The 13586-nt window shown below is 42.8% G+C and overlaps 1 protein-coding gene across 1 annotated transcript; it reads right to left on the minus strand.

The window, feature by feature from the left end:
• Nucleotides 1–2575: 2575 nt before the first annotated feature.
• On the minus strand, nt 2576–3913 carry LOC109904494 (stonustoxin subunit beta-like). Its single transcript, XM_020501718.1, has 3 exons — nt 3670–3913; nt 3252–3297; nt 2576–3142 (listed from the first exon to the last, which is right to left on the minus strand). The coding sequence occupies exons 1-3, from the start codon at nt 3894–3896 to the stop codon at nt 2576–2578; spliced, it is 840 nt and encodes a 279-aa protein (XP_020357307.1). The 5' UTR covers nt 3897–3913.
• Between the last annotated feature and the right edge of the window lie 9673 nt (nt 3914–13586).

Below are 13586 nucleotides of genomic sequence, written 5' to 3' on the forward strand. Positions count from 1 at the left end.
TTTTTTTTGATATACTGTATAACTTGTTGTAAGTTGCAAACCTCTAAAGTGCTATACTCGTTATTTATGTTAGCGTGTTTTGTGATGGTTTAATTGGACTTTTGTCCAGTTACTGGACATTTCGCATTTCACCTCAGTTAGCTATGCTAGCTCCGTCCATTGGTTAAAATGGTTATGCTATAGCTATGCTCACATTAGCATTGGTTTCGTGAAAAGTGACATATGATTTTATTTGATCTTAATACCCAGATTCTGTTGTAAAAACTGCAGTCGCCAAGTATTCACCAAGACACAGCACCATGTTTGTTTGTGTGTGTGTGTCTCTTTTCCAGGTATGTCATGCAGGTATTTTAATGCAGCGATTCTCATCTGGTGGGTCACGACGCAAATTTGGGAGGTTTTGAGTGGGTCTCGGGTGTCTGAGTAATTAAAAGAAAAAGACAATTATAATTATTTATTTATTTTTGATGAAAAAAAAATACTCCCGTCTGAACTTAAATGACTTAAACCAGGTAGAATGGCTGTGCTGTATAAAGGATAATGAACTTTAATTATTTTATTTATTTTATAACTGAATCTCTGGTTTTCAACATAGAGCTTTTAGAAGGACTATTTCGTTGATTTTGTGGTCTCAAGTGAGTGAGCTTATTAACATTCTTCATCAAGAATATGGACAAAATTGTATTATTGACAATGAAAGAGGTGGGAATGTTGTTCCCTTGTAATTTCATTGTAAAACGCCCACTTAAATCGCGAACATACTTCTAACTTTTATTATATAATGCGTGTATTATTGTATCTCATAGGACTGCATGTTTTAGTTTACTTCACCATTTATGGAGATCCTATTATAAGAACTGCAGTCACCAAGTACTCAACAACACACTGTCTGTGTGTGTGTGTGTGTGTGTGTGTGTGTGTGTGTGTGTGTGTGTGTGTGTGTGTGTGTGTGTGTGTGTGTGTGTGTGTGTGTGTGTGTGTGTGTGTGTGTGTGTGTGTGTGTGTGTGTGTGTGTCTTTTACCAGCAATTAAAGATACCAAGTGTGAGAAACAAATGCTCCTCTGTCAGCCTCCTTCCATTTGAAAAAAGAAAAAAGAGATCCATTTGGAAGACTTTACAGTAGTGATACGCAGGATTAGAAAAAGAGGAGGAAATGTTATCTGAACCGCCTGAAGAAAGGAAGAGAGATGAATGATGAACCTAGGATGATAAAATGGGGGTTTGAAATATAATGCAAACAATGCTTGAGTTTTTAGGAATGATGAAGTTTGAGTGTTACATTCTAAGTGAATCCAACCATGTACAGAAGCAGTGACTCAAGAGAGGCATGGGAGATATGCATTTTAAAATGAGTGAACTCGCTATCAAGCAAATAAAATTGATAAACAACCGGTATTAGCATGCTATAACAAAACAATATTATTTTATTCAACAAAATTTTGCTAAATAAAACTGACATGTACAGGATATTCCATTCAGTGTATTGAGTTCATACAGAACGAGAATTACAGTCACAACAATGACATAACTAAACATTAACATTAATATTTATAAAAACCAAGGATAAGAAATGTCGAGATACCTCTTTGAGATTCCTCCAAATTAAATGTTTTTACAGTGCAGTGTGGTCAACTACGATGGAATATATTCAACTACAGTGGTCAACTACAGTGTAGTACATTGGGGCAAAAAAGTATTTAGTCAGCCACCAATTGTGCAAGTTCTCCCACTTAAAAAGATGAGAGAGGCCTGTAATTTTCATCATAGGTACACTTCAACTATGACAGACAAAATGAGAAAATAAAATCCAGAAAATCACATTGTAGGATTTTTAATGAATTTATTTGCAAATTATGGTGAAAATATGTATTTGGTCAATAACAAAAGTTTATCTCAATACTTTGTTATATACCCTTTGTTGGCAAAGACTGTAAGTCTTCACAAGGTTTTCACACACTGTTGATGGTATTTTGGCCCATTCCTACATGCAGATCTCCTCTAGAGCAGTGATGTTTTGGGGCTGTTGCTGGGCAACACGGACTTTCAACTGTATATTCAACTACTGTGGTCAACTACATTGGAGTATATTAATGATTATGTACAGTACATAAACAGATGTTAACTCATGACTTGAGTGTGTTCACGTGTGTGTGGTCAAGTTCAAAGTGAAACCTATTCCACCATGACACATGGTTGTGTTTGAACAGGAGTTTGACTTCCCTGACAGTTTTCAACTCTTGACTTGAGCGTGTGTGTGGTTGAGTTCAAAGTCAAACCTATTCCATCATGACTGTAATGTGTGCGCTGGGAGTCGGGAAGCAAGTTCAGGGAGTGAATGAATGAAACGTAACAAGAACCACGAACAACGCACAGACATGAAACAGAAACAATGAGGTGATGGAGTCCAGGTGAGTGTCATTCAGCGCAGATGCGCGTAACGATGCTGACAGGTGTGCACCATAACGAGCAGCCTGGTGACCAACGAGCAGCCTGGTGACCGAGAGGCCGGAGAGGGAGCACAAGTGACAATGACACATTGTTGTGTTTGAACAGGAGTTTGACTTCCCTAAAGACTCAGGTGTTGCTCCAGGACAGAGGAGGCTGTTCTACCCACAGGGACACTGACGAGTCGAGCCGAATCCGAAACCCTGGGTAGAGGGGTTCAGTGAATGCAGCGTAGTATGTGTACAGGCGGGTGAGTGTTTTGGATGAGACACTATAGAAGGAAAGAGTGCCGGCCACCCTGTCCAGATACACTCCTACTCTGTTAGAGTGGGAGAAGGAGGCAGGTATCCTAGTGGTCTTATTATTGCGATGGGCATAACAGTTTTTATGCAAGTAGAATAGAATCCATGACTTGTCATTGCGTCGGAGACTTGAATAGTGACCTCCCTGCCTCCTGCTGATTCCTTTATATGTCACTCCTATCCTAGCCCCATCCCTCCACTCTACCTCCCAGTAACAGTGCCCAGACAGCTCCTCTTTACACAGCACCTGTGGCTCTATCCGAAATATATCTGGGTGATCAGGATACTGCTGCGTCTCTTTCTCCCGTGGCACCTTTCTCTTCTCCTCGGGCAGTGAGAGCAGTTTGTGTACTGTGCTGTACTGTGCGTGTGTCCAGTGTGAGCTCACAGGTATCTGATGGGGGAGACCAAGGAACAATACATTTACAAATCATCATTGTTCATTATCATCATTATTATTAAATTTTTTACAGTTAATGAAATAATATAATTTTTCTACTTACATCTCTTTGCCCAGGTTTATCAGCCCTGCACTCTCCACGGTCCATACTAGGGTAAAAACAGAAGAACAGCATGTGATTGACATAAGCATGCGCACACTTCCTCTTTGACTCCACAGAATGACAACCTGCAGAGAGTTTAATATGATTTCGATGACACCTCTACCCTCTGGCGGTGGACCAAGTGCCAGGAAGCTCTGTATTTCGCCCTTTTCCATGACACGGTTTCTTATTCCCAGAAATATTCAATATCTTTATGAAAGTCAACACATTATTTGTTATCATTAATTTAAAGTAATTTTTTCGGGAACTATGAACATTCAGTTTAGCTGAACCGAAAAACACTGGGCCAATATAGTGCCCTATAAGTCATGTGAAAGAATCGTGAAAAATGATGTTGAACAAGCACAGCAAGACTTACCTCAGTATCTCAAGTTTACAGTGTGCATTCGCCAGTCCAGCAGAAAGCAGCTTCACTCCTGAATCCAGCAGATCATTGTCACTCAGTTCCAGCTCTCTCAGGTGTTGGGAATTAGAGCTGAGAGCTGGGGCCAGAGCCTCACAGCAGTTGGAGGTAAGTCTACACATATTCAACCTAAATAAATGATATACATTGAATTGGAAAAGGAGACCCAAGCTGCAGAGCATGTCTTTGTCTCAACATGCTACCTTACAAAAGACAGTGTGATGTCTCTATTGTACTGAACCACACAATTTCACCAAATCATGTTGACACAGGTTTAAGGCTGGTTTGATACTTGGTCTAACGACATGTCTGTAAACAATTCAAATGCGACAAGTTTTGCTGTCAAAACAACATTTAATTTATACTCCGGTGGAATGTCTGTAGACCGTTACTGCGACTGTCGGTTTCCTTGTCACACAGACATGAAAAAAAGTTTAAAAGCTGGTATAGCTGTCCACATGTCTGTAGACAGTTGTAGCAGTGACATAACGAAAATACTATTGTCGCCCGACATCGGATTTGTCATTGCCGTTATGAAAAAGTATAAACACAAGTCCCTGCATGACATCAGAAGCCTTGTACTCCAAATAGCATACTTCCTCTATTTTAACACCAATAAACTCATCCATTTAAAACATATTTTGTATATGCAAGCCAGGCAACTAAAACAACTTTCTGAACTATGTCTTGGTTCATTGGTAGCTTGTTAGGTAGCTAGCTGACATTTTGACTCTAGCACATTTTTATGCATTATTACAGGAATAGACTCACAGCAAGATCATTATTTACAAGGTAATGGCGAGCCATTATGATAACAGATGACAATAGAATGTTCATGATGTCGCTGTGACAGTTGCCTACAGACATGTCAACAGACGAACTGTAAACCTACCTTTACACTTACAATAATTACTGCAGTTTAGCTTCTTATTCAGTTGATTATTTGCATTGATGTTTGGAATTTAGGAGGTCTGTGATAATTATCTACTCTGATGACAGGACCCTATATACAAATATCCAGTTTAGCGGTAATAAAGCACATTAGCACATTAGGCTGACATTGTGCTCTATACACCCATGCAAATCTTGTGAGCAAATAACACTTGTTGAACCAGTTAGAGTTACTGACTTCAGTGTCTCCAGTTCACAGTGAGGATTCATCAATCCTCTACTAGAGAGCAGCTTCACTCCTGAATCTTTCACGTCAGCTCTCTCATTTATGAGGGGTTTGAGGTCAGAGTTCAGACCAGAGGACTACAGCATGTCTCTGTAAGTTTACATTGACTTAACCTAGACAAGATGCGTTAAAAAGACAATGATGAGGGTTTTGCTTTTGATGATGTAACACATGATAAATATCCCTGCTCATCAGGTTTTAAATATAATGTGCATACTTACATAGCTGTTTTCACAACATTGACTACAGGCAGCAGGCTCAGAAGACATTCTTCTGATCCGATGTATTTCTTTAGGTCAAAGATGTCCAGGACCTGTTCTGAAGTCAGCAAAACAAAGGCCAGAGCTGACCATTGTGGAGACTCCTAGATGTCTTTATGTGGGATATAATTCTGTTAGCCAGGCTCTCATCACTGAATCTCTTTCTGAAGTATTAAACCAGAAATATGTGTATAATGATGAGATGTTCATTGCTTACATGGAGCACTCCAAACAAAATACTTTTTTTGTTGTTGACAAAACTCGTAAATGATGGTTATGAAATAAACCCAAACTTGTTTCTCATAAGGTTGTGAACTATTCAAACAATTTCCACTACGGTAATGAGAACGGTAGGCTAAATTATTGTAATTAATATATGTATTAACAGATATTCATGTAACCAAATGGTGCAACCTTCCGGTTACTAGTCCAATGCTCTAACCACTAGGCTACCCTGCCGCCCCATATAATGACGAGATGCTCATGTCTCAACCCTAACAATGGGAGTCGTCGCAAAGGCAAGCTTAGGTCTGCACAATATGCCCATAAAAACGTATTGTATGTATTCTGGACAGATGTTGGCAAGAGTGAGCCCTCTCGCTTCACCTCTTCCTCTCTGCTAAAACTATCACTGGAGAAAGCATCTGAGCGACAGCAACAGCACCCCTCTGCCTTACTAAATGTAGCACATGTATCTGATCCTGTCTGGACAGAAATATGACGTGCCATACTCTTCTTGTCCAGACAGCATCAGATACAGAGCGCTGTTTCGCTTGATCGGATGCTTTATCTGAGATTGATGCTTCGTTCTGTCGGTGTCTCATTAAATAAATTATCAATATTTCAATATTTTATTTGGACAGGAAAGGAGGTACAGTAGGGCGGGCTAGGACCCCTAAGGCCTGACCATAACTAAAATCAAATTAAATTTTATTTGTCAAATGCGCCGAAAACAACAGGTTGTGTGTATTACAGTGAAATGCTGACTTACAAGCAGTTAACCAACAATGCAGTTTTAAGAAAAAGAAGGGTTAAGTCAAAAATAGATACAGATCCAACGTATCCAACGTATATGTGTATAAATACAGTTGAAGTCAGAAGTTTACATACACCTTCGCCAAATACATTTAAACTCAGTTTTTCACAATTCCTGACATTTAATCCAAGTACAAATTCCCTGTTTTAGGTCAGTTAGGATCACCACTTAATTATAAGAATGTGAAATGTCAGAGTAATAGTGGAGAGAATGATTTATTTCAGCTTTAATTTCTTTCATCACATTCCCAGTGGGTGAGGCTACCTGAAACGTTTGACCCTGAAACGTTTGAAGTTAAACAATTTAAAGACAATGCTACCAAATACTAATTGAGTGTATGTAAACTTCTCACTCACTGGGAATGTGATGAAAGAAATAAAAACTGAAATAAATCATTCTCTACTATTATTCTGACATTTCACATTCTTAAAATAAAGTGGTGATCTTAACTGAACTAAGACAGAGAATTTTTACTCGCATTAAATGTCAGGAATTGTGAAAAACTGAGATTAAATTTATTTGGCCAAGGTGTATGTAAACTTCCGACTTCAACTGTGTATATATATATATATATATATATAATGTTTATGTCCAAAGACGGATGTAGCAACTGCCTCTTTAAGTCTATCAAAAGTGTGCAAGTTTGAGCATGTGTCCATTAGGCCTATGGATTTTCTTTTTGATCAGCATGAATTAGATTGAGCAATAAAAGCCCCACTTTTATTCCATAGGCTGGGATCCGCACTTTGCAGCTGTTGCAAGACCACATTTTTCACTGGCTGTCCACTGGTTTCAAAGACAATGATTGATAGGAAGCTTAAACTTCTTGAATTCAACCATTATTGGGTTCAAATACAGCCATCCACAACAACCACAATCCGTAAGACGCAAATAGCTAAATGAGAGAGAAGCAGTGTGATTTACATCATTGCGCTATGTAGATATAAATAATAAGTGATATTCGTATCACCGTAGACTACACCCTTGCTGTCATCCTTATCTCCAAGTGTTTATTCAAGTTGGATAATCTTTGGATGCCGACAGCAGTCGCAACATTTGGAAGACATAGCTTAGACTGAAGCCTATAAACACCTATTCCTGCTCTTTTCCCACGATTCATCAAACACATTTGGTGTGTCATCATAGTGGTCTCTGACTTGTGGTCAGACTCGCTCAGGTGGAACAAACTTAAACTTGCGCCTTTTTTCAATGCTGATTTGAATGTCATTGAGAAAACAGAGAAGTGTCATAGATTCTTTCCGCAGATATCCTTTCTGAATTTAAAAGTAATCCTCGAAGTAATCATGTAATTTATCAAAAGTTTCTGTTATCTGATTACAATATTTCTGCTGGTAACGTAACGGAGCACACTTACCGTTGTTTCTTGCTGATCAACAAAAAAATGTATAGACCTAACAGACACATGCTCAAACTTGTACACGTTCAATATACTTAAATCTCTAGTTGCCACTTACGTTTTTGGACTTATATATACAGTGGGGAGAACAAGCAAATTAATTACTTAAAAATCATACAATGTGATTTTCTGGATTTTTATTTTAGATTCCGTCTCTCACAGTTGAAGTGTACCTATGATAACAATTACAGCCCTCTACATGCTTTGTAAGTAGGAAAACCTGCAAATTCGGCAGTGTATCAACTACTTGTTCTTCCCACTGTATATACACTGCCGTTCAAAAGTTTGGGGTCACTTAGAAATGTCCTTGTTTTTGAAAGAAATGTGTCCATTAAAATAACATCAAATTGATCAGAAATACAGTGTAGACATTGTAGCTATTGTAGCTGGAAACAGCAGATGATTTTTATGGAATATCTACATAGGCGTACAGAGGCCCATTATCAGCAACCACCACTCCTGTGTTCCATTGGCACGTTGTGTTAGCCAATCCAAGTTTATCATTTTAAAAGGCTAATTGAACATTAGAAAACCCTTTTGCAATTATGTTAGCACAGCTGGAAACTGTTGTGCTGATTAAAGAAGCAATAAAACAGGCCTTCTTTAGACTAGTTGAGTATCTGCAGCAGCATTTGTGGGTTCAATTACAGGGTCAAAATGGCTAGAAACAAACTCGTCAGTCTATTCTTGTTCTGAGAAATAAAGGCTATTCCAAGAAACTGCCAAGAAACTGAAGAACCTTTACAACCCTGTGTACTACTCTCTTCACAGGACAGCACAATCTGGCCCTAACCAGAATAGAAAGAGGAGTGGGAGGCCCCAGTGCACAACTGAGCAAGAGGACAAGTACATTACAGTGTCTAGTTTGAGAAACAAATGCCTCAAGTCTTCAACTGGCAGCTTCATTATATAGTACCCACAAAACACCAGTCTCAACCTCAGCAGTGAAGAGGCGACTCCGGGATGCTGGCCTTCTAAGCAGAGTTCCTCTGTCCAGTGTCTGTGTTCTTTTGCCCATCTTTTCTTTTTATTGGCAAGTCTGAAATATGGCTTTTTCTTTGCAACTCTGCCTAGAAGGCCAGCATCCCGGAGTCGCCTTTTCACTGTTGACGTTGATATTGGTGTTTTGCCTCCATTGGCATTTTTAGCTCAGTGTGACCTCATTTTCAAGCTTCAGCCCTCCTCTTTCCCCTCGGATTGGTCCAAAATAGCCTACCTCGTCACGCTGATGTCTGGAAGGGATTTCACCTGGGCTGCCGCCTTATGGGAACAGCAGCAGGCCATATGCACGAGCCTGAAGGGGTTTGTGGGAGAGGTGAGGAAGGTCTTTGATGCCCCGTTCTATGGGAGAGAAGTTTCCTCAGAAAGTAATCCAGCTCCGGCAGGACGCCCGCACTATGGCTGACTGTGGTGGATTTCCGTACGTTGGCAGAGAAAAATGCTTGGAATCCAGAAGCACTGTTCCTCATGTTCTTGCACGGCGTCTCAGAGGAGGTTGGACAAACTTGCGGCACGGGAGTTACCCACAGATTTTGACTCTCTCACCTATTTGACCATTAGCATCCAAGGGCGATTGCGGGAACGACGGATAGAGAGGAAATTTGATTTCACTCGCACGTCCAGGGATTCCACCTCGCCTCTGAGTCATACCGGAAGTGCCTGACGGTCCTGTAGCTGAGAGCACCTGAGATTTCCCAACCTTCCTTGAGAGTCACCGAGGAGGGCCGAGGCACTGTTTCCCTAGCCCATGCAACTAGGCGGGGCTGGGCTGTCACCAGCGGAAAGGCAACACCGGGTCAGCACAAAGAGCTGTCTGTATTGTGGGACTTTTGGTCATTTTGTGTCCTCGTGCCCGATAAAAGACCAGGCTCACCGGTAGGAGCGAGTACTCTGGTGGGCCATATGGGGAACTTTTCTGCTTCCCTTACTCGCACCCCTTTTCATGTCATTCTGCAGTGGGGAAACCAGTCCAAATCTCTCTGGGTCCTCATTGACTCTGGGGCCGATGAGAGATTTTTGGACGCCACACTGGCTTCCGAGCTGAACATTTCCAATCGGCCTCTCTCCATTCCCATGAATGTTAGAGCATTGGACCGGCGCTCTATAGGTTGGGTCACCCATAACACCACTCCCATCAACCTACGGGTGTCAGGGAATCACAGTGAGATCATTCAGTTCCTGCTCATCAAGTCCCCCCAGATCACAGTGGTTTTGGGATTCTCCTCGCTCCAGCGACACAACCCACTCATCAACTGGTCTACGGGTGCCATAATGGGCTGGAATCCGTTCTGCCACGCCTATTGTCTGAAGTCAGCGCAACCTTCCCCGGGACGTCTTCCTGGGTCCTAGGAGATGGTTCTGGACCTCTCCGCCATTCGCCCAGAGTACCTGGACTTCCAGGAGGTGTTCAGCATGTCCCGGGCCACTTCCCTTCTGCCGCACCGCCCCTATGACTGTGGGATTGACCTTATCCCTAGTATCACGCCGCCCATGGGGTGTCTGTACTCGCTGTCGGGACCTGAAATCAAGACTATGGAGGACTACATTGGGGACTCCCTAGCTACTGGATTTATCCGTCCCTCTTCCTCTCCCGCTGGCACAGGGTTCTTCTTCATGGAGAAGAAGGACAAGACCCTGCTCCCATGCATTGAATACCAGGGACTTAATGACATCATGGTTAAGAACCATTATCCGCTACCACTAATTTCCTCAGCCTTCGAGCTGCTCCAGGGGGCCACTGTGTTCCCCAAGCTGGATCTACGTAACGCCTGCCACCTGGAGTGGATATGAGAGGGGGACGAGTGGAAGACCGCCTTCAACACGGCCAGCGGCCACTACAAATACCTGGTCATGCCCTTTGGCCTCACCAACACCACTGCCTTGTTCCAGGCTCTGGTAAATGACCTTCTCCACAACATGCTGAACCGGTTTGTCTTCGTCTACATTGATGACATTCTCATCTTCTCCCGCACCCCCCAATAACACGTGCTCCATCTCCAGCAGGTTATCCAGCTCCTTCTGGAGAACCAGTTGTTTGTTAAGGCGGAAAAGTGCGAGTTCCATCGCTCCACCATTCCTTTTCTGGGCTACATCATCTCTGCTGGGAGCATCAAGATGGATCCAGAGAAGGTTAAAGCGGTGGTGGATTGGCCTCAGCCTATGTCCAGGGTCCAGCTGCAATGCTTCCTGGGGTTCGCCAATATTTATCGCCGCTTCATCCGGGGTTACAGCACCCTGGCCTCCCCCCTGTCTGCCCTCACCTCTACCAAGGTTCTGTTCATGTGGTCCTCGGCCGCGGACCGGGTGTTCTGGGGCCTTAAACACCGCTTCACCACATCTCTGATCCTGGTTCATCCGGACCCTTCCCGTGGTGGAGGCTGATGCTTTGAATGTTGGGGTGTGGGCTGTTCTGTCCCAAAGTTCTGTCCTGGACCTTAAGCTGCATCCCTGTGCCTTCTTCTCCCACCGCCTCACCACCACAGAGAGGAATTATGATGTGGGGAATCATGAGCTTCTCGTGGTGAAGCTGGCATTGTAGGAATGGAGGCACTGGCTCGAAGAGGCGGAACATCCATTCATTGTGTGAACCGACCACAAAAACCTGAAGTATCTCCGCAGCTCCAAGTGCCTCAACTCCAGGCAGGCGAGATGGGCCCTGCTGTTTACCCGGTTTAACTTTTCCCTCTCCTATCGGCCGGGGTCCAAGAACGTCAAGCCGGATGTCCTGTCTTGCCACTATAACCCCACAGCTACCACCCCAGAGCCCGAGACCATCCTTCTCACCTCATGCCTAGCAACAGTACTCAGCTGGGGTATCGGGAAACAGGTCCAGGAGGCGCAGTGGTCCCAACCGAACCCTGGGTGTGGCCCAGATAACTGGATGTTTGTGCCTGACACTGTCCGCTCCGCAGTCCTGGAGTGGGCCCATTCCTCCAGGCTTGCCTGCCACCCGGGCTCCCAGCGGACCCTGGCCTTTGTGCGACAACGCTTTTGGTGGCCTTTCATGGTTCCGGACATCGCCGCCTTTGTCGCCGCATTAACGGTCTGTGCACAGAACAAGACCACTCGACAAGCTCTGGCTGGCCTCCTCCAGCCTCTGCCCATCCCTCATCGCTCCTAGTCTCACATCTCCCTGGACATTATTGATCATAGTCTGCTGCTGGAAAAATGTATGTGTTATGGCTTTACAACCCCTGCTATAATGTGCATAAAGAGTTACTTGTCTAAAATAACACAGAGGATGTTCTTTAATGGAAGCCTATCAAATATAATCAAGTTTAGAATCAGGAAATTCCCCAGGGTAGCTGTTTAGGCCCCTTGCTTTTTTAAATTTTTACTAACGGCATGCCACTGACTTTGAGTAAAGCCAGAGTTACTATGTATGCAGATGACTCAACACTATACACGTCAGCTACAACAGCGACTGAAATGACTGCAACACTCAACAAAGAGCTGCAGTTAGTTTCAGAGTGGGTGGCAAGGAATAAGTTAGCCCTAAATATTGTATTTGGAACAAAACACTCACTAAACCCTAAAACCTCAACTAAATCTTATAATAAATCATGTGGAAATTGAGCAAGTTGAGAAGACTAAACTGCTTGGAGTAACACTAGTTTGTAAACTTGTCACGCCCTGGTCTTAGTATTCTGTGTTCTCTTTATTATTTTGGTTAGGCCAGGGTGTGACATGGGTGATTTATGTGGTTTGTTTTGTCTAGGGGTTTTGTAGTTTATGGGATTGTGTTTAGTTAAGTATTCTAGGTAAGTCTATGGTTGCCTGGAGTGGTTCTCAATCAGAGGCAGGTGGTTATCATTGTCTCTGATTGGGAACCATATTTAGGCAGCCATATTCTTTAGGTCTCTTGTGGGTGATTGTTTCCTGTATTTGTGTTTGTTGCATTTCTTGTTTTGTATATTGTTCATTTTTCATTAAAGATGTATAAAGATAACCACGCTGTATTTGGTCCTCCTCTTTTTCACCAGAAGAAAACCGTAACAAAACTGTCATGATCAAAACATATTGATGCAGTAGTAGCTAAGATGGGGAGAAGTCTGTCTATAATAAAGTGATGCTCTGCCTTAACAACACTATCAACAAGGTAGGTCCTACAGGTTCTAGTTCTGTCACAACTTGACTACTGTTCAGTCGTGTGGTCAGGTGCCACAAACTGCATATTATTGAAATTAGCTCAGAAGAGGGCAGCACGGCTGGCCCTTGGACGTATACAGAGAGCTAATATTAACAATATGCATGTAAATCTCTCCTGGCTGAAAGTGGAGGAGAGATTTACTTCATTACTACTTTTTTTTAATGAGAGGTATTGACATGTTGAATTCCCCAAGCTGTCTGTCTAAACTATTGACACACAGCTTGGACACCCATGCATACCCCACAAGACATGCCACAAGAGTTCTCTTCACAGTCCCCAAGTCCAGAACAGACTATGGGAGGCACACAGTACTACATAGAGCCATGACTACATGGAACTCTATTCCACATCAAGTAACCGACACAAGCAGTAAAATTTGATTTAAAAAACAGATTAAAAAACACCTTATAGAACAGCGGGGACTGTGAAGCAACACAAACATTGGCACAAATACATGCATACACACACACACACACATACGATAACATACGCACTATACATACATGGATTTAGTAATGTAGATATGTGGTAGTGGAGTAGGGGTCTGAGGTCACACAGTGTGTTGTGAAACCTGTGAATGTATTGTAATGTTTTAAAATTGTATAAACTGACTTACTTTCGCTGGACCCCAGGAAGAGTAGCTGCTGCTTTGGCAGCAACTAAATGACTACCGCCCCGTAGCACTCACTTCTGTCATCATGAAGTGCTTTGAGAGACTCGTCAAGGATCATATCACCACCTTACCGGCCACCCTAGACCCACTCCAGTTTGCATACCGCCCTAACAGGTCCACAGACGATGCAATCGCCATCACACTGCACACTGCTGTATCC

Source organism: Oncorhynchus kisutch, linkage group LG14, assembly GCF_002021735.2.
Source record: "Oncorhynchus kisutch isolate 150728-3 linkage group LG14, Okis_V2, whole genome shotgun sequence".
In the NCBI taxonomy this organism is placed as follows: Eukaryota; Metazoa; Chordata; class Actinopteri; order Salmoniformes; family Salmonidae; genus Oncorhynchus; species Oncorhynchus kisutch.

Bases quoted from the DNA above. Each gene is read 5' to 3' on its own strand.
- LOC109904494 (XM_020501718.1), bottom strand. From the start codon at position 3,896: ATGCTCTGCAGCTTGGGTCTCCTTTTCCAATTCAATGTATATCATTTA. The intron at 3,298-3,669 runs GTAAGTCTTGCT...TTTTTACCCTAG, and splicing joins TGTAAACTTGAGATACTGAG to TATGGACCGTGGAGAGTGCA. The intron at 3,143-3,251 runs GTAAGTAGAAAA...CTCCCCCATCAG, and splicing joins ATAAACCTGGGCAAAGAGAT to ATACCTGTGAGCTCACACTG.